Raw genomic sequence first — 22,181 nt, forward strand, 5'->3', positions numbered from 1 at the left:
TGGATAGTGTTGAGACAATGCAAGAGGGATGGACATGCAGACGCATCAACTAAGCACCGATAGTCAAGTTTCGAACGGACAAGAGACCCTTACAAACGGAGGAGGATGGTTCGATCTGCACCCCAGGAAGTACCATTGAGGACACACAGGACATTGAGGAACCGCATACAGCGGGCTGCCAGGTAAGACACATGGGAGAACCAAGAGAGCTTCCTATCAAGCATAAGCCCCAGGAATTTTGTAGTTTTGATTAACGGGAGGGCAACAGGCCCAAAATGTAAAGATGGTGAGAGAAACCATTTGCGCTGCCAGAAATTCACACAGACAGTTTTGTCAGTGGAAAAACTAAAGCCAATGTTGATGCTCCAGGAGTAAAGATGATCAAGACATCACTGAAGATGCTCTTTAGTGAGACAGGTCTGTGGAGGACTGCAATAGATGACAAAATCGTCAACAAAAAGGGAGCCAGAGATGCTCAGCGGGAGACAGGCCATTATAGGGTTAATGGCGATAGCAAAGAGGTCGACGCTCGGGACGGAACCCTGAGGCACACTGGTTTCCTGGATAAAGCTGTCCAGGCAAAACAGAACCCACACACACCTTGAAAACTTGGTCTTTTAAAAATTCCTGAAGGAAACAGGGCAGGCAGCTACGGAATCCCCACATGTAAAGAGTACGAAGGATACCAGTTCTCCAGCAGCTGTCACAGGCCTACTCCAAATCGAAAATCACCCCCACAGTCTGGGATTTCCGCAAAAAACCATTCAAAACATGGGTGGACAAAGTAATGAGATGGTCAACTGCAGAACGCCGTGCTTGAAATCCACACTGTGCATTTGTTAGTAAATTGTGAGACTTGAGCCATCATACCAGCTGGACACGAATCATATGTTCTATCACCTTGCAAATGCAGTTGGTGAGAGAGATGGTGTGGTAGCAAGAAGGAAGGTTTTCGTCCTTGCCAGGCTTAGGTATGGGTATCACGGTGGCTTCACGCCAAAGTCCGGGAAATGCGCCCTCTACCCATATGCAGTTGTACATGTAAAGGAAAAACTGCTTGCTTACAAGAGAAAGGTGCTGCAACATCTGAATGTGGACAGCATCTGGCCCTGGGAGATCTTTATGAACTGAGAGCATGATCTAGCTCCCTCATAGTAAAGGCAAGATTGTAGCACTCCTGATTCGGAGAGAAGGGATGGGTATTGCCTGCGCTTCTTTTGCTTGTTTCTGATGGAGGAAGGCAGGGTGATAGTGGGAAGAGCTCAAAATTTCCACAAAATGGCAGCTCAAAATGTTGGAGATAGCACAGGGTCCACGATGACATCATCAGCAACTGTCAGGCCAGAAACTGGCAAATGGATCTTGGTCCCAGAGAGCCACTGGAAGTTGGTCCACACAACAGGGAAAGGTGTGGAACTATTTACAGAACTAGTGAATGAAATACAGCTAGTTTTTTTGCTATTCCGAAGAACATGACAACACTTTGCATGCATCTTTTTATAATGAACGCAGTTCATCATCGTAGGATGATGGTTAAAAATGCAGACAGCACGTATCTGCTTGAGAATTGCGGCACAACACGCCTCAGTCCACCAAGGGACTGGGAAATGGTGTGGTAAAGAGGAAGTGCAAGGAATGGAATGTTCTGCAGCAGTAAGGATAACGTTTGTGAGATATTTCACCTAGTCATCACAACTGGGGAAATCTTGTTCTTTGAAGGTCACCAGGGAGGAGTACAGCCACCAGTCAGCCTTAGTAAGCTGTCATTTGGGTGTGCACTCAGGTGGGGTAGGAGTCAGCAAATGGATAGCACATGGGAAATGATTGCTCCAGTTGGTGTCAGCAAGAACGGACTACTCAAGACGTTGGGCAAGCTGGGCAGTGCAGAAGGATAGATCCAAATGCGAACAGGTGTGCAAGGAGTCTGAAAGAAAAGTGGATGCTCCAGTGTTACGACAGAAGAGGTTGCGTTGATTAACATGATCAGCCAAGAGGGCACCTCTCTGACAGGTTCTCTGAGAACCCCAAAGGGGATTATGCACATTTAAGTCACTACGAAGCAGAAATAGGGGAGGTAGCTGCCCAATAAGCTAAAGGAAGTTTATCCTGATGACATCAAATAATGGAGGGACATAAATTGAACAGAGGGAAAACATCAGGTGGGGTAGGAACTGCTGCTCGGCTATACAAGTTCAATGAGAAGCAGATGGAAAAAAATGAACTCTTTTCAACAATGCAGTGTTGATAGTTAGATTGTAGGCAATTTTAATTCATGGAAAGTTGTGAAGAAGTAAAATCATGACAGAAGACAATAAATTGGTTCAAATGGCTCTGAGCACTATGGGACTTAACTTCTGAGGTCATCAGTCCCCTAGAAATTAGAACTACTTAAACCTAACTAACCTAAGGATATCACACACATCCATGCCCGGGGCAGGATTCGAACCTGCGACCGTCGCAGTCGCGCGGTTCCAAACTGTAGCGCATAGAACCGCTAGGCCACCACGGCCGGCCAGAAGACAATAGTCATTTGCAAAATAATAGCATAAAAAGACAACTGGGTATATATATATAGTACATCTCATTTTATTATAAAATGCTTTCGAACAACATTACGAATTTTTTTCAACTCACTTATAATGTTGCAAAGTAATTATTTCAATTCTGAAGTGCCAGTTTTGTATGACATTTACTTACAATCATCTATCAATTTAAATATTTAAATGTCTATGATTTTTTTTTGACCTTGGGAGTACAGCTAGGTCTACCGAAAAAATTATTGCACACTCTGATTGTACATTCAATAAGTACAATGATCAACTAATGTGTCATGACATTTTTTGAACATTTATGATAAATAACCAAAAAATTTCAAATTCTTTCATTTTATACATAAATATTCTAACAGTTTAAGAATTTAAAGCATTAATGTCATAGCTGACAGCAGTCCTTCCACTTTCTCATTTCTCAAGTAAGTTAACATCCTGGAACTACTCATATTTTCAAAACTTAATTTTGAAGTTCACAAAAAGTCACAAATTTTCATACTTTATGTTACAAAAATGGAAAAAGCTCAGAACTGTGTATGTATTAATCATGTCTCACAGCACTGGGAACAAAGTATTTACTGAAAATAAATTCAGTTCTTCACTTTTGGTTTCTTTATTACTTTTTTTTTTACAATTTTCCCTTTCCTTATAACATTTTCACAAATACTCTCATTTAAAGAGGTCTGCAACGTTTTAACAAATTATCAGAAAAATCAAAATATAGTAGTTTTGGAGAGGAATAATGTGGAACTTCAACACACATTTTTTTCAGCATACTTTGAAATAGTGATGTGACACATTCACTCTTGACCTGTACAATTTGAGATGAAATCGCCAACTCCAAGAAGTGGGCTAGAGTATGTGGAACTACACTAAAAAGTGAAACCAATTTGATCAAAAGGAGAAGAGATAATTTTTTTTTTATTCACATATTATCATCATTATAGGCTACACAAAAAGGTGAAACTGTAACTTGCTTTCTTGACAAGATTATTGAAAAACTTTCAAGGTGAGTTTAAGCAACAGGCCTGAATATTACCAAGTACAAAATATGTTGTTCTATCTCCGTAATAGGTCTACCTACAAATCAAACATTGGCAATGCAAAAGTTGATAGTGTGAGCAATGAAATATTTCCTTACACCCCCTTCTAACATTTAAGCAAATATATTTTTTGCAAAAAGATGGTTCCTTTTTTTTAATGTTCAATAATCAAGCATAAATCTGTTGCAAAAATGTATAGGCTTATAGAACAGATGGACAAAAAGCCAGTTTAAGGAATAGAACTGGAATCTGACATAAGAAAATCACATACCTAAATCAGTGCAGCAATGTGGGAATCTGAACCCTTACTTTTTGGTAAGAGTTTCAAGTGCTTCAAACACTGTGCCATCTCGTTCAATCACATACATGCAAGGTCAATGCATAAAGTTTGCATAAAGTTTACTTGGTAACGAAGACATGTCAAAAATTAAAGATATTGACAACTGTTATGTTAACATTCATCAGTTTCTGTTACTTACAGCCAGTGTCTTTCAGCCTCTGAATTGTATTTGATACAATTCTCACACCACCTAGGAATCCAGCTCCTTGTTTTTTGTGAATTTTTCTGTGGTTCCATACACTTATAGTAATACCATCATCCTTTCCAATATACCTGGAGCACCAATAATTAAATTATTAATGATATAAACAGAAATTATAAGGTCAATTTTTTTTCAGGAAGAAGAACCAAACGAGTACCAACTACTGAGAGTAATATAATAAAGATCCTAACTATAAATTAACTTAATGAACAAATCAATAAAAGAAGTAACATTATACAGCTACAGCACTTCAAATATCTTTAAAAGAAATTAAGAAAAGCAGAGGAAACAAAAATCAATTTTAACTATAAATACAATTAAGACACAGGAATTTAAAAAAAAGGAAATCATACAAAACAATGTAGTGGGGTCACAAGGGAGTGGGGGTAAACAGTGGCTGCAATGTTTATATTTTATTACAATGTGGAACTAACAAGCACCTGCATTTTAAACACGTCGTATGTGCACTGCACCACAACGATTCACTAAAGGCATCACCACAACTTGAGATGCAGAAGAAGAAAAAGAAAATCATTCCACAAACAGGTAAGAAACACATGCTGCATCACAAATGATAATGTCAAGTTCTCTTGTATGTCCCTTGCTCTGACAACCTACAGCTAACCTTAAACAGGGTGTTCCAGGAGGAATTATCAATATTCAAAGATATGACAGGAACGATCATTCCAAGCAAGAAAGAATAATAAACTTGGGCTCTAAATGCATACCTTGCGAGTTATGAGCACTACTACATCTTCAATACTATAAAACAACTATCTTCAACTGGTTGTTCTTCGCTTTCCATATTCTATGAGGCGGTAGTATGGATCAAAACAAGAAAAAACTGCCTGCTAAACATGGACTTTTTAATCCATACCTTAAGAGCTATGGGCATTTTTTTTATTTTCACTACTATGAAACATCTCTTCTACTAAACAAGTCTTCCTCCCAAAATATGGAAAGCATATGAATGGCCACAGACGAACTGTAGCGAAGAAACAACTGGACCACCCTGTTGCTTAACACACCGCCCAAAACGACGTCCTTCATTTCAATGACTGCTTTTCACAGACTGTCATCTGGATCCTTCCCACGAACACCAGCTTTTCTGATTTGCGCAGGTGGGAACTCTCTGCAATATATCCTATGTTCCTGAAACCCTCCTGGCCTCAACTGTCATTAGTCACTGTTCTTACCCATCTAGCCCCTTTCCTCTTTCCATTCGAGCACTACACAGTCCTCTTTTCCACCAATGTACTCAGTCCTTTTATTTCTCTCCATTTCCACAACCCCCCCCCCCTCTCCCCTGCCCACCATCTAACATCCCAACTGCACTTAACTGCTCTACTCTCCATCTCATCCCTGTATGCTCCCAGCAGCACTTTACTATTCCCCATACCTACCCTGCTATCTCACCCCCTCCCCACCCCAGCCTCCTCCTCACGCCCCAACCAGTTGACCTTCCATAGTGCACTGCTACTCGTAGTCTGGCTAGAGCTGACAGAAGTTGTGGTCGTGTGTGTGTGTGTGTGTGTGTGTGTGTGTGTGTGTGTGTGTGTGTCCGTCCATCCGTGTGTGTGTGGGGGGGGGGGGGCCTTCCTTTTCATTATATTGTTAGATGTAGATTGATAATATAAACAAAACCCAGGCCAAATTTGCAACTACAAAATGTTCTCTTTTCCGAAAAACATGCAAATAAAAGGGAAACCTTCAACTGATAGCTTACAATAGGCACTAATTTACTTATTTATGATATAATATTGCCTTAATTAACTGTTGTTAAGCAATTATACACTTATCTTTATGAGAGCTCTGAGTGCACATGACTCGTGAACCACCTGGGCCTCAGAAGATGAAGCTATCTTGCTTTCACAACGTCTTTCTAACATTGCTACTGCACCACTATGTTGCTGGGTACATACTAGTGTACAGTATACTGTACAATGCTTGTGAGTATTACCCATTTGGGCTCCACATCTTCATTCTCAGACATTAATATTTGATGCTGACTACTTATATACTCTGCAATTTGTATCCTGTCACTTTTGCTAAAAAAAAATTTCCTTTTTTAACACCCCTTGTAAACCTGTGATTATTGATGCTATCAAAGCCTTATGAGCCACGTTTCCTCTTCTAAGACCTTGCCCTCATGTGTTAGTTCTTTAACTGCCCATTTGAATTAACTTTCAAACACCACTTTCAGAACAATGTCACAAAGCTCCTGGCACCATCTCACAAAGCTCTTTCCCTGGCACCAGATTATAATTGGATTAATTGCCCAATCTATAGCTGCCAAGTTGAAGTCTTCCCCCTATTATAATAGTATGAACAGAAAACTTATTTGTGACATTCTTCAAGTTGTCTCTGGAGTACTACAGCTTCTGATGAAGGTATTCTATAGAAGTACCCACGTACCATGTTTGACCCACCTTTGTTCCATACCTTTATCTAAACTGTTTTCGATTTGCAATACTTTCCTACATACTACAGAATTATGTATAGCAATAAATACCATGTAACTGCCGATGCCTAGCCCACAGTTACTACAACCTGGTTAACTATACAAGTTTTATATTCAGAAAGATTTCGGGCTTGTAGCCGGTCGTCGTCAGCTTCCACCCACCATATTTCGACTGGACAACTGCCAGCCATCCTCAGGTGAGCCATCGAAGACTGATGAAGACGCCCTCCATTACGCATTATATAGCGTGCAGCAAGTATTCCGCGCATCGCACATGCGTCAAAATCATATTGACAGACGAACCACACCGCCCGCCAGCAGCGCCCTTGCTGGTGGAACTGCAGAACTCGGCTGTCTTCGGCATTGTCAATTGCCGCGGCCATCAGAGTACTGTGACGGCCGCGGCAATTGACAACACCGAAGACAGCTGAGTTCTGCAGTTCCACCAGCAAGGGCACTGCTGCTGGCAGGCGGTGTGGTTCGTCTGTCAATATGATTTTGACGCATGCACGGAATAACGCTGCACGCTATATATTGCGGAATGGAGGGTGTCTTCGTCAGTCTTCGATGGTTCACCAGAGGATGGCTGGCAGTTATCCAGTCGAAATATGGTGGATGGAAGCTAACGACGACCGGCTGCAAGCCTGAAATCTTTCTGAATATTTAGTTCGCCGGGAAAATTTTAAATTTCACATTATACAAGTTTTATACAACCTTCTGCTCCTAGTATATTATGCCTGATACCTTCAGAGTGTATTCTAGTTTACCTAATTCTATAAATGGGTTATTCCATGTGAAGCAATCACTGGGTCCTGGTTTGCCCATCTTAAATTCTGTTGAAACTTGTTCAGAATGTGCATAAGTGAGCTGCATGAACTTTTGCCAAGTTCCAGTTCCATCCATAACCTGGTGTAGCTGCTACAGCAGTTTTTACAGAGGTACTGGAAACATGATCATTTGTTAATGCATTGTCTCCCTGCTTGCTTGAAAGTTAGAGAATTTTCCTAAACATGTATTCATTATATTATCAGCTTCTGGAGTTATCAAACATACCAAATTTTGTCTATATTTGATAACAAACATCTTAAAATTCACAACATCGAAAACATCACATTTCAGAAGTGCATCAGACATCCGTATTTTCATTTTGATGTCACTTTAGTTAAGAAGCAGAAATCTGGCTTAAATTTTCAGCACTTTTAAATAGTGTTTTATTAATTTAATGACCATAAAGAATTATGTTCCTGTTTCCTTTATAAAACATGTTTGCAGCAGCACTGTTTCAAGTTTCACTGTTGTCCTGAAGTCTACTAACCAATGAATTCAGGGTTTTAAGAAAGGTTATTGTCCTATATTTGTAGCGACTTTAAACTCACCTTTAAACTCACTATAATTACAACAGCGGTGAATTTCTGATGTGCTGGTAAAAGAAGATCATTTAAATCCCTGACGCCTTGAAAATGTTAACAATTCTGCATAGTAGCAGATAGGCACACTTAAAATTAAAGCTTTCAGGCCAGTAAGGCCTTCGTCAACAATAGACAATAAAACACACACACACACACACACACACACACACACACACACACAAATCACCTGCAGTCTCAGGCAAGTGAAACCACACTGCAAGCAGCAGCACCAGTGCAGGATGAGAGTGGTGACTGGGTGGGGGTAAGGAGGAGGCTGGGGCGGGGAGGGGGAGGGATAGTATGATGGGGGTGGCAGACAGTAAAGTGCTGCACATTAGACGGAGGGCAGAGGAGCGATGGGGAGGGGGGGAGGGAAGGTAGTGTAAAACGAGAGAAATAAAAAGACTGGGTTTGACGGTGGAATGAAGGCTATGCAGTGCTGGAATGAGAATGTGTTCTATCCCAGTTCGCACCCACTAATTCCATCATCCAGTCTCATCTGCCGTCCCCCTTCTTCGCACTTATCCACCCTCAGACCTGCTACCCACAGTAATACACTTTTTTTTTTTTTTTACTCTCTACTTTGCACTCATCCAGCCTCTTCCCTGTTCCCTTTCCAGCACTACACATCCGTCATTTCACCATCACACCCAGTCTTTATTTCTCTCCTTTTACATTACTCCCCCCCCCCCCACCGCTCCTCTCCTCTCCTCTGCTCTCCGTCTAACATGCACCACTTTCCACTTTATTGTCCGCCACCCGCACCGTACTATCCCCCCCCCCCCCCCCCCCCCGACCCAGCCTCCTCCTTACCCCCGCCCAGTCTTTACTCCCATCATGCACTGATGCTGCTGCTCGCAGTATGGTTAGACTGCAGTTGTGTGTGCAAGATGCCTTTGTGTGTGTGTGTGTGTGTGTGTGTGTGTGTGTGTGTGAGAGAGAGAGAGAGAGAGAGAGAGAGAGAGAGAGAGAGAGAGAGAGAGATCGATCTATTGTTGACAAAGGCCTTAATAGCCAAAAGCTTTAATTGTAAGTGTCTTTTTGTTGTGCCTATTTGCGACTCAGTCTCTTGGTGAGTAGCAACTTTCCTTTTCATAATAATGTTACATTCCATCCAAGATTTTCCATTGTTTTATTTTAACAATTCTATCTGTCATTTACTGTGATCAAGCTCTGTAAAGAGCTAAAACTGGGTTTCTACATGCAAGAGAAGTATCACCACAACAAGTGGCACCATGTGCTACTGTTTCCACACACACACCTGTCAAAATTCTGTGGCACTGTTTTATCAGTATATCGTCAGCAAGGATTATTCACACAGACATTGGTGTTGTCATTCAGATTATGGCATTACTACTGAGCAAAGAATCCAATAAGAAGAAAATGAAGCATAAATGTTGGATTTGGAAGTGGATTTAATGCATAAATAACAGAGTGGCATCAAACAGACTTATAATAGATGTAGCAATCATACATCAATACCTATTCGTGAATTGCTTTCAAATAGCAAACGTCGATTTTGAATACTTTTGGAGTTGTGACTCAAGCTGCCCCCCCCCCCCTCCCTCTTCTGTGGGGTTTTAGGGCGCAAAACATCTAAGGTCATTAGCGCCCAGTAAAGAACCAGAGAATGCTGGGACCGCGAGGGGAAAAAACCGTTGTGAGGTCCAATACAAAAAGGAATAAAAACCAAATCTAACACATCAAGACATTACTGAAGAGTATCTAAAAGACATCAACACGAAACCGGAGTCACCAGGTAAAAATCAAATCTCTTTTGCCATATTACTGCTTTTTAAAAACTTAAAACGCGAGCAACAGCTCGCATGTCATCTGCTAAAATGTCCGGCAAAGTGGGCGGCAGCCCGACCCTGAGACGTAAGTGGCTAAAATAGGGGCAGAGGATAAGGAAATGTCTGACCGTTAATGGCTGACTACAGAAAGGACAGCTGGGAGCAGGATCGCCACTCAACAAGTTGCGGTGACTAAACCAGCAGTGCTGTATTCGCAACCGAGCTAACATTACTTCCTCATGTCGAGACGACCAGGAGGAAGTCAACCGAGCTATTGGGAGAGGTTTCACTTCTCTCAGTTTGTTCCCATGAAAGGAGCACCAATGGTCATGCCAAAGTGACGTGATACGCTGACAGAGGAAAGTACAAATACAGGGTGTATACATTGACAAGGAAAAAAAGTCCCGGATTTTTCCCGGATCTCCCGGTTAAAAATACACTTTCTCCCAGGTGAAAATACACTTTTTCCGTGCTAAGTGACAGTATACTTTCCATCGGAACTGTAAAATTTGTCAATCATTTGAATGGTTATGGTTTTATACAGCGGCTTATATCTCGGCACTTTAGAAAACGAAACACAGGGGAAAGAAACAAGTTTTGGAATGTTCTTTGATGTGCAGCAACATGTACACTGCATATTTTTGTATTACGAAAGTATAAATTTGCATTCCACTGAACACCACATGTTACTTTCCAAAGCACTGAAATCGAGATTGCGATGCACTTTTGTAAGCCAGTCACAGTTCATGTGATCTCGCCAGCCGATAACAGCGGATATTAGGAGATGTAGTCAGTCAATAGCAACATCACTGTTAAGTAGCGCAAACAACGAACAGGAAAAGTTAATGGTTTAAATTAATACACATAATGTTGCTACAAGAAAAGAAAAGAAAAGCTTTCATATATAATATTTGTTTCCAAGATTAACAAGCTACAAGAGAAGCTAAGCTTTTACATACAATGTTGATCTTTTTTGCAGTTTTACACTTTAAGATACCTCACATAAATGTGCCAGTAAAATGTTTAATACCAACATAAATCTCTGACCTTCTGGGCTCACAATTCTTCTGAATGGCTTGTCATCAAAGAGTTGACTTTTAAATTAGAGTCAAACGCTCTGTGATTTAAGAAACTTTTTGTACATTCTCGCACACTGTTCATCTCGCGTAAAAGGAAATTTGCTTCGAAAATAATGCTTTTCAAACCACAAATCACACTATTTTCCCGCAATTTGTTAGAAATAGATTTGTTCTAGCAGTTGCCAGGGAGCGCGAGATAAGAGGAGTCACCGCACTTGAGCAGCAACAACGACGTAGGAAGCCTATATGTTCCAATGTGTAAAACATTAAAAGATCTAAAATTATGTCATAAAAGAAACAAGACATCAGAGGACGTTCCAAGAGTGTCAGAATTTTGTGAACCATACTGAAATGAATAATTCGCTTTAAAGTGCACATTCGTATATCCAGATTCACAACAAAGTAGACCTCGACCTGATATTAAGCTTTTCAGTGTGGTTTTCGGGGTGTTAATTTTCTTGAAGTACCACTACTGTATTATCTCATGTTTGGTTCTTTATTATGCCATAATGCCACACGTGCTAGAAGATGAAAATGTGCACCTGAAATGCAGCGAACAGTTGAAACTAGCCAATAGTGTGGAATTAAACACTTCGTTTCAAATAAATTGGCTGCTGCAGCGGAAAAGATAAATAAAAGTTGAATTTGCTAAAGAGAAAAGCGACAAAAATAACTTCATTGTTCTGCAAGGCGATTAATGCTTCACTGTCAGAAAGGGGAAATGAAATAGCATCTGAAACTAATAGCATACTTTAGCCCTCCGTAATTATGTGAATGTATTTTAATTCACCTGATAGCTCCAAGCCACAGAAATCACTCTTTTTTTCATATGACGCAAGAGCAGTAAATGAAGAGGAAACAGCAAAATCACTAAATGTAAACATGGATCACGTGGAGACTAAACCCCCCCACCCCCCCCCCCTATAACTCGGGCTGCTCTGCACAACAGCCCTGGATCTACGATATTTTGAACTGGGGCAATACTAAATACTAGATGGTGGTGTCCCCCACCTCCGCCCGCCACCCTACTTGAATTTAAAAAATAAAAAGAAGACTTTTCAAAAATATGTTCTTTTGTAGCGCAAGAAGTGTTATTTGGTCTTAAATGTGCCAAAGTGCAGTGCCATGCCTGTTCACACAGCATTCTTCTACCGCACGTCACTGTATTTCGCACTATGGAACTCAAATGTGTATATTTTGTAATGGATGCCATCAAACTATATTCAGGAAAGTGGAAATTAAAAAGTCCTTTTGTGTCTCTCCTGCTCCCAGTCAGTCGGTTTGACATCTTGCCCCTCTTTTTTTTAAAAAAAAAAACACACACACACCCTCGAAATTAATACTGGATGGGATTATTTGTAACCAGAAGAACAAGAACACTTCACAGAGTCTGGACTCTTTATTGCCTATTAGCTAATAACTTGCTGTTCTGTGGAACATAAAATTAAATATAGGATACACAAAACCAGTATAGACAAGAGACAATCAAAACAGTAAACATTTATTCAGTACTTAGCTCCCAGCATTTTTTTCTGTCCAATTTTGCTACAGCTTTACATGGATTGCTTTCCTTTCTGCAAAAGAATCTATTACCTCATCAAAATTCATCAAACATTTTGCTACATGAAAAATCGAAATGTCGTCGTCTCATACTGAAAAAGCTGTTGATACAAATAGCACCCAAGATTGGTGTGGTTTCTCGATCTGATTACATCTATTTTGTCATTGTCTACTAGTTAAAAAAAATAGGCCTTTCTAATACTGCAGCAATTGCAACACACACCAAACAAGTGAGCCTGTTTTGGTTATAATGGTCATTTTTATAATATGACAGAATATTATTCGTGAAGTACCAATATGAAATGCCTATTTAACCAACTACAAGCAAAACAGTTCATGTTAGGAAATAGTTTCACATTTTATTCATATGCTCCAGTTTCTCAAGCATGAGATCGAAAAGTAATAGTACGAAATTTTTGTATAAATTTGCAATCGTCATATTCTTCCATAATTTGTGTGATGTCCCCGTTTCTTCTTCTCCCTCATGCTAACGAACAATCTTCTCATCACTAATTATGTAACTACTCCTACCACTGACAAAACTCTTTCTCCGGTTAACTCTACTAACCCTGACAGAATCACCGATTTAGTTATCCAGCGATTATTCTCCGGTTAGGTGTTATTACGCGTTCATACAACGCGATTTCCGTGTTCCTCCCAGAATAGAACTTCAGTGGTTGCTAGCCAGGGACTGTACAACTTGCCCAATTTGACCAAAAATTTTCTGTAAAAATTTCATTTTCTTGTATACACCGAGAAGGTAATACGTAATCTTTCTTACGTGTTATTCCTGTTAGTCGTCTATTGCCACTTTGGTAGTCTGAATCTATAGACTTTGCTAGTAATTATAACAACGCTGATCATTCGCGTACCCAATCACTCACGTAAACAAACAGCAGTTGGCATTCACCCCTCAGCTCGTATATCCCCATCCCCTTTTGTCTGCAGAAAGTTTACTTCTAGATGGATTCCTCTGGCAAAGACAGATGGATTCCCCTGGCAAAGACATCATGTACACTATGCATGCATTCAAATATCAACTTATAATTCATTCAGAAATCAACTTGGAATGTGTTCAAAAACCAACAGGTATGCGTTTCGAAATCATCTAAGTAACCGATAGACCAACGTGCGCTAGATGCTAGGCACTCTGTGAAACAAGGTTTTTTTCCTCAAGAATATGAATCTGCCCCTCTACCCCCAAATTTCCATCCGGTTCAGATACCCCGGTTTGCTGCTTACATAGCCAACAGCGACGTTTCTTCTGTAGCCAGAAGTGGGAGAAGGTACTACTCATACGCGACTCAACTGCGCATGAGCCCTCTCGTAACTGCTTAAATAAATCTAATGCAAACAGTTGTGACGTCACACTCATCGGAGGTAATTTGTCGTTAAGGAGCATTGCATAGTCTTCCTAAAGCCTTTCACACATTTTGCTGTTGGTAGACACTTATATGAGCTCTATGTGTATTTATGTGGTGCGCTTCCTTTTCAATTTAAGTTTTATTCTCTCGTTCATGTTTTGTTGCTGCATTATTATTCCGGGATACAGAAATAGACATTGTTAGAGTATCGTTTCTTACAGTCAAACTTAAAAAAAAATAACTGAAAACTAAAACAATGAAGAATTCACGGAATTCTAAAAAATGCCCGAGTTTTTCCCGGTTTTCTCCCGGATGAAAAAATTCCTGTGTCTTTCCCGGATCTCCCAGTTGTCCCGGGTCACATATACCCTGAAATATCTTGCGATGATGGTGTGGACTGGATCGGGATCATCTACACTCTGAAGGGCACTGAGGGAGTCAGAGCAGATCACACTCAGAGTCAGCTGGTGCCTACGGACGTAGTGAACAGCCTGATAGAGGGCAAAAAGCTCTGCTTTAAAAACTGTGCACTGGTCGAGAAGCCAGTATTGAAACTTATCAGCCCCGACGACAAAAGCATAGCCAACACTGTGGGCGGACTTCGAACCATCAGTGTACAAAAATATGCTATCAGCAAGTTGTGAGTGAAGTTCGAGAAATTTGCAGCGAGAGGTCAGCTCGGGAGTCGAATCCTTTGGGAATGAGCTGAGGTCAAAACGAACACAAACCTGTGTCTGAAGCCAAGGTGGTGAAGGGTTCTCCCCTATTCTGAAAGTGGCAGGAAGTGTGAACTGCGGCTGCTGAAGCAGGTGACGAAAGCGGACGCCGGGAGGCCGCAGAGAAGAAACGTACATCTCGTACCGGCGGTCAAGAATGTCATCCAAAAAAAAGGGTCAAAGGTTGGGTGGCCTGGCATGGAAGAAAGCCGACACGCATACCTGCTGAGTAGGATGTCGTGCCGGTATGACAGTGGTAGTTCACCGGCTTCTGTGTAGAAACTCTCAACAGGGCTAGTACGAAAGGCACCAGTGGCGAGACGGATCTCCAAATGGAGTATTGTATTTAGATGGCATAAGATAGAAGGCTGTGCAGAGGAGTAGACAATGCATCCATAATCCAACTTGGAGTGGACAAGAGATCAAGAGAGGTGGAGGAGGACAGTCGGACAGTCCGGTCAGCCCCCATGAGGTACCACTCAATACACGAAGGACATTGAGGGACCGGGTGCAGCATGCAGCCAGGTAGGACACATGGGGATACCAACTGAGTTTCATAATGAACGTAAGCCCTAAGAACTTCGTTGCATCCACGAATGGGAGAGCATTCTGGCCCAGCCGCAAGAACGGTGGAAGGAACGCCCTGTACCACCAGAAGTTGACGCAAACGGATTTGGTAGCAAAAAAACAGAAACCATTTGTGACACTCCACAAATAGAGACCGTCCAGACAACACTGAAGACGGCATTGCAGGAGACACGTCTTCTGGGAGCTGCAATAAATACCAAAGTCGTCAACAAAAAGAGAGCCATAAATGCCATCTGGAAGGCAGTCCACAATGGGGTTGTTGGCTATGGCAAAGAGTATGATACTAAGTACGGAGCCCTGAGGCACCTCGTTCTCATGTGAAAAGGTATGGGATAAGGAGGAACCCACATGTACCCAGAAAACTCTGTCTGTTAAAAATTCCTGGATGAAAGTGGGAAGATGACCGTGGAGGCCCCATGTGTGCATAGTACGTATAATGTCTGTGGGCCAACAGGTATCATAGGCTTTCTCCAAATCAAAGGAAATGGCCACTGTTTGTTGCTTCTGCAGAAAATTATTCATGATGAACGTCGACAGGGTGATGAGATAATCAACCACTGAGCAGCACTTTCGGAACCCACACAGAACATTAGTGACAAGATGCTGTGATTCCAGCAACCACACTAATCGACCATTGACCATGTGTTCCATCACCTTACAAATGCTGCTGGTAAGGGAAATTGGATGATAGCTGGAAGGAAGAGATTTATCTTTACCAGACTTTGGTAGGGGAACAATATTAGCTTCACGCCAAAGTGTGGGAAATACACCGTCAGTCCAAATAGGGTTGTGGGTATCGAGGAGAAAGCGTTTTCCCACAGGAGGAAGATTCTGCAGTATGAGGATTTGGATTGTATCGGGCCCAGGAGCAGAAGACCTGGATGAGGAGAGAGCATGCTCGAGCTCCCTCATAGTAAAAGGAGTATTGTAGCATTCTCAATTCAAAGAGTGAAGAGAGATTGCATGAGCCTCCTCTGCCTGTTTCTGAGGAAGGAAGGCAGGATAGTAGTGGGTGGAGCTTGAAACCTCCGCAAAGTACTGGCCCAAAGCGTTGGAAACATCGACAGGGTCGACTATGACATTTCCTGCCACAGTCAGACCAGAAATCGCGGAGTGGGCGGTAGTCCCGGAAAGCCAGCGCAGGCCACCCCAAACGAGAGAGGACGGAGTAAATTTGTTGAACAAGCTGGTGAAGGAAACCCACCACGCTTTTTTGCTTTCCTTAATAGTGCGACGGCACTGCGCACGTAGGCAGTTCACAGTCCACCGAGGGACCAGGACCCGACGGGGAGAAGTACTGGCATGAGGGATAGAGGATTTGGCAGCCGAGAGAATAACGTCCATGAGGTGCTCAACCTGATCATCGCAGCTGGGAAACGGCCAGTCATCAATGACTGCCAAGGAGGAACATTGTCTCCAGTCAGCAAGAGAGAATTTCCTATGAGCGGGCCACTTTGTTGCGGTATGATTGTACAGGTGAGTCACACAAGGGAAGTGGTCACTCGCGTAAGTATCGGAAAGAGCACACCACTCGAGACGTTGAGCGAGCTGGGCGGAGCAGATCGAGGGGTCTAAGTGTGAGTAACTGTGCGTGGAATCGGAGAGAAACGTGGCTTCTCCAGTGTTAAGACACACGACATTAAGATGATTAAGAAGATCCACCAAAAGAGAACCTCTCGGGCAGGCGATAGGCGTGCCCCAAAGAGGATGATGGGCATTGGTGTCACCGAGGAGAAGAAAGGGTGGAGGAAACAGCAACAAGCTGCATCAAGTCCACTCTATGACAGCAGAAGATGAAGGTATATATATGGTGCAGAGGGAAAAGGTACATTCGGGAAGGAAAACACAGGCAGCAACTGCTTGCAGGTGGGTGTGCAAGGCGATAGGACGATGACAAACATCATCTCGTAGAAACATCATGACCCCACCATGAGTAGGAATCCCTGTCGTAAGGGAAAGGTCCTTCCGTAGCAAAGTAAAATGGGAAAGAGCAAAATGGTCTTGAGGACATAGCTTGCCCCTTTCTTGGAGACAGACTACAAGCAGACATTGTGATCGCAAGAGCAGCTGGAGGTCCGCCCTGTTAGACTGAGGGCCACGGATATTCCATTGTAAAAGGACCATAAAATTTAGGAACATCAGAGAATGAAGAAGAAACATTCACCTCGACAGCTGCTTAGGGCAAGCCGTCAAGGGAGGACGGCCACTGGAATCCACAGGTGGAGGATATTCGTCCATCAACTCAGCGGGATCAATGGAGCTTCCCCGGTGTCGGTCAGTTGAAAGGGACTGACGAGTCGAAGAGGGCCGACAAGACAGAGAGGGAGAAAACTGTTTGTCTTTGGATGATTGTTTTGGCTTTTGGCAGTTGGCAGAAGAACCCGACGGCTGCAAACTCTAGGTACGCAAGAAATCTTCCTGGGAATATTCCTTTTTGAATTGACGGTTCGCTGGCTGCATTGCAACCATCTTCGCTGGTGAGGGCAAAGAACGGATAGCAGAATCTAAAGCCCGGGAAGCGGGAGACGGAGTGTCAGCTTGAAGGCGAGGCAACTTTGCCACCATTGAACTGAACTGTAAGACACAAGTTTGCGTAGCCATGTTTTTCATGGGACGGGGAGAGGCTAACACAGTGTTGTAGCTTCCAGACAAAGGGACAGTTGGTTTACGGCTCGCCAACATTTTCCGAGCAACAGGAAAAGGTACCTTCTCCTTTATCCTTATCTCCTGAACGGCCCGCTCATCTTGATAGACTGGACAAGAACGAGAAGCAGCAGCATGGTCTCCATGACAATTAATGCAGCGGGAGGGGGGGGGGGAGGGGGGGGGGAGGGAGGGGGTGGACAGGCGCCTTCATGTGCATCCCTGCTACAAGTGACACATTTGGCTGCGTTTTTACATGACGTGCTGGTATGATTGGACTGGTGGCATTTATAACACCGCAACGGATTGGGAATATAAGTACACACAGAGATGACTTCATAGCCTGCCTTTATCTTGGTAGGAGTCGTTAATCGATTGAAGGTCAGGAACAATGTGCGAGAGGGCACCAAATCGGTAGCTTCCTTTTTCATACCTCTACGAACAGCAGTAACACCCTGATCCGATAGATAGTTAGTTATTTTGTCCTCCGTCAAACCATCCAACAGCCGGATGTAGATAACACCACTGGACGAGTTAAGTGTCCTGTGAGCCTCCACTTTTATAGGATCTTCGTGGAGGATTTGGGCATTGAGTAGTTTCTGAGCCTGGAGAGCACTATCAATTTCCAAAAGCAGAGTACCATTGCAGAGATGAGAGTATGACTTCACAGGGCCGGCAATGCCATCCACGCCTTTCTGTATAACAAAGAGGTTAACAGTAGCAAAAGTCTGGATTTCGTCTAAACATGAGACTACTAGATATCGAGGCACAACATGAAGAGACATTGAGGCAGGAGCCTCAGTCTACTTTTGTTTATGGGGAACAGTCGGAGAAAAAGAAGGAAAGTCAGTCATTGGGAAGAAGTCTCCCATGACTGCCAGCGTCTCCGATGGCGCGCTCCTTCCAGCAGGGGCCCTCCAAATGGGAGCCCCCCACCTTAGGTGATTGTCCTCACCCTAGGTCACGCCTCCCGAATGAGTGACAGAGGGACCAATCGGCAGAGGAGGAAGGTAAGAGCTCAGGCAATCATCCCTCCCTGGGTCTGGCCTGTACCAGGGGGTACATGCAGGCCCTACATGCCAACCTGGGGCTGGGAATTACCCGCTACCCAGTCTACTGTTACAGGGCAAACGCACGGGTGGCCATCAGGCCCACACACAGGGACGAGAAGAAAGGATAAGAAGGCCACCACAGCAGAGGAAAAAAGAGAGCAGTGCAGGGAAAGAGCAGTATAAGGGAATGAGCAGTACAAGTCCCACAAGTAAACCACCACAAATGTGCTTCAAGAGCGCATGGAGGCATGAGAAATCTCCCCAAGAGAGGGGAAAAGGATAGAAGAAGAGAGAAGCAGCACGGAAAGAGAAGAGGTGCTGCAGCCCCGTGGTTGCCAAGCGTGTACTCACCAAAGAGCGGTGAGCCCCCTGGAGGGGAGGAAGCGGGGGGGGGGGATGACTCAAGCTCTCTTAACTAAACTGATATTCATATTAGAGATCGTCCTGGTTCAAGTGTAACTAGAAGTGACACTTATATTTCACATTTAAGATTACAGGTAGTCTTTCCAATATTTATGCCTCATTCTTAAAAGTACACGTAAAGACTCATCTAAAAGCTAATATTTTCACTCTTGCAGTTCACAACAGTTGAATAAATAAATATTAAGAGTTATATACTGGAGTTTGGAATTTTGCTTCGTGCAATTGCAATAGAAGACACTGTAATATAGCTCATTCAAAACTACACTTAAGGTGAAATTAAATTGCAAACCAGAAATCTCTTTACTTCCTTTCTCAAATCCACAGAGCAAGTATTTTAGAGCATTGAAGTTGGCAGTACTAGAATCTGGAAGTACTGTCACTATTGCAATAATTTTCATTATTTGTAGAATTCAGTGAGGTGCTATGAGACTACAGATTACCTTCCACTAACTGCTTGAAATAATACTTGTTTACACACACACTGATCTTATACATGTATTACATACTTTTACCACATGAATTGCCAATTATGCGCTCACAACTGCAACATCAAAATCTATAGCTACCACCAACCCTATATGTAAAACTTTAATATTATTTCCTGTTCAAATACAAAGTTGTCATGGTTCAGAGCACATATGATCTAGAACAACACACACATCATGTGTGCATGCTCGCACAGAAAAATTGAAGTGCTTGTTTTTCCCGCGCGCCGTTCAACAGTGGAACGGTAGAGAGACAGCTTGAAGGTGGTTCACTGAACCCTTTGCCAGGCACTTTATTGTGAATAGCAGAGTAATCACATACACGCAGATGTAGAAAGTTATTTGGTACTCATAAAATATAATAAAATCATACTCCATATCATTTTGATAGTGTTACAGCTGTGCATTTACCATTCAGCATAAGGTGATCAATTTTTCATATTGGCTTGAGTATAATTTTTCACCAAACTTCCACAGCTCTCTCACTTATTGAAATTAATTCGCAGACTGTGAATTCCTTGACATCAGTTGTATTAGGTATAATCAACTACACAACAGTGACATATGAAAATTTGTTACGAACCACGACTCAAACCCGGATGTAGTCACCTTAAGGGGAGTTAGAATGGAAAAAAAATTTTTTTTTCGCATTTTCGGAATTTTACCTCATAAAATTTGCAATTATCCAAATAAAATGATATATATTACATGTATTTCTTGAAGATCTAATAAAATCGGTAATTTTTTATGCAGAAGGCTGTGGATTGCTGTGTTATAAAGGTTAAATTAGGTGTTTGTATTGGTAGCATTGTCGAAAACAGTATCGTATTGTTTCATAGTATAAAGACACGTTGTATGTCAAAGCACTAATGTTTTTCCGAGGAAAAGTGATGAATAGATTGGTAAATCTCTCAAAAAGCCAAAACAAAGTTTTTTTTAAGAAATGTTGGTTTCATGGTTATAAATTTTCGAATAAAGGGGAACACTGTGTTCAACATGTGGTGAGTGAAGTTATAGACAATGAAATACAAGCAACAGTACCTAGAGGAACACCCATTAGTGCTTCAAAGATTAAAATAAAACACTGTGATACACAGTTTTCTCAAAACTAAAGCGATGTAAATGGTAGGTTCGGTTATGTTCTGGTAGATTTACACATCCTAACAAGGGTGTGAGGTGAATGTGTATGTTGTAAAATATGTGAACGGCCAGTTAGTTTACATAAAAGCAGTGAGGTATCAAATGGACTAGCCAGGAATCTTACCATTAATTGTGCCAGTTGTAAATATACACATTCATTTTGGAATTCTGATAAGTGTAAATATAATTATTTTGAAGTAAATGTTGGTGGTTTTATGGATTGAAAGTTATTGACAAAGGACACACTGCAGCAGAAACAATGTGTGCCATGATGAATATGCCACGCCCACCTTGTAAAATCAACAAGTATGCACGATTTATTGGAGCTGCTGTGGAATCTGTTGCATGCGAGTCAATGAAGGGTGCTGCAAACGAAGCTTTTGAAATCAATGATGGTATGACTGACATACCAGTAGCTTTTGATGGCACTTGGCAGAAGCGCGGCTACAGTCCTAAGAATACTGTCGCTACAGTGACCAGTGTGGATACTGGAAATGTAACAGGTTTCCAGGTTTTAACCAAACACTGTTATAAGCGTAAACCAGGGAATGAAGAAGGGCACATCTGTGACAGAAATTATGAAGGAACAAGTAGTGGTATGGAGGCCTCTGAAGCTACTGAAATTTTTAGTCAACCTGTGAATGCAAGGGGAGTGTGTTACACTAAGTTCTTAGGAGATGGAGACTCAAAAGCATATAATTGCCTGTAGATTGTTACAGAACAAATGTTCCACTGTCAGTTGGGCAACGAGTGCTAAGGATTTAGGAACAGCGTCCTGTGTGCTTAGTGTACCACAATTATAAGGTGGGAAATATACGGTGGACGCTCACCAGCCTCAGCACACAGGCTAGCAACTGGGCTCATGCGATAGGCCCCTCTTCACAGCCTAGCATTTTGATGTACAAAGCCCTTGCAGAACCCTAAATATGACCTAAGTATTAAAGCTGGGATCGCATGAAGACTTTACAGAGTTGGAGTAGACATGCTATGTCAGCTCCCCAAGATCTGTGAATAATGCATTTGAGGATGTTCAAAGCCCTGAGATATTTTACCTTCAGTTCTTTAAGGTGTGACCTCCAGGTCAGCCTCTCATCAAAAGTGAGGCCCTGATATTTCATTGTTTCCTTAAAGGTGGGAACAGTAACCTCAGATTTAACAGGTGAATTAAAAAGAGTACATGGGTGATTAAAAGCAACACAAAGAGAATTTAAAACTTATGCGGTTTGACCATTCTAACCACTTGATCATCAAATTCAGTTGCCAAGCAGCTGTTGCAAGGTTGGAGAAGGCACAGAAGATGGGGAACTCACCCACAAAAAAGGAACGTTGTATGG

General features: G+C 42.2%; 1 protein-coding gene across 1 annotated transcript in view; it reads right to left on the bottom strand.

The window, feature by feature from the left end:
* Positions 1–22,181, bottom strand: part of LOC126458587 (E3 ubiquitin-protein ligase SMURF2) — a 174,825-nt gene that overhangs the window by 142,890 nt on the left and 9,754 nt on the right. The window contains exon 4 of the mRNA XM_050095725.1: positions 4,072–4,205. Within this exon, the coding sequence (XP_049951682.1) occupies positions 4,072–4,205 (134 nt within the window). The remainder of the gene's footprint in view (positions 1–4,071; positions 4,206–22,181) is intronic.

This window comes from Schistocerca serialis, chromosome 2 (assembly GCF_023864345.2).
Source record: "Schistocerca serialis cubense isolate TAMUIC-IGC-003099 chromosome 2, iqSchSeri2.2, whole genome shotgun sequence".
NCBI classification, from domain to species: Eukaryota; Metazoa; Arthropoda; class Insecta; order Orthoptera; family Acrididae; genus Schistocerca; species Schistocerca serialis.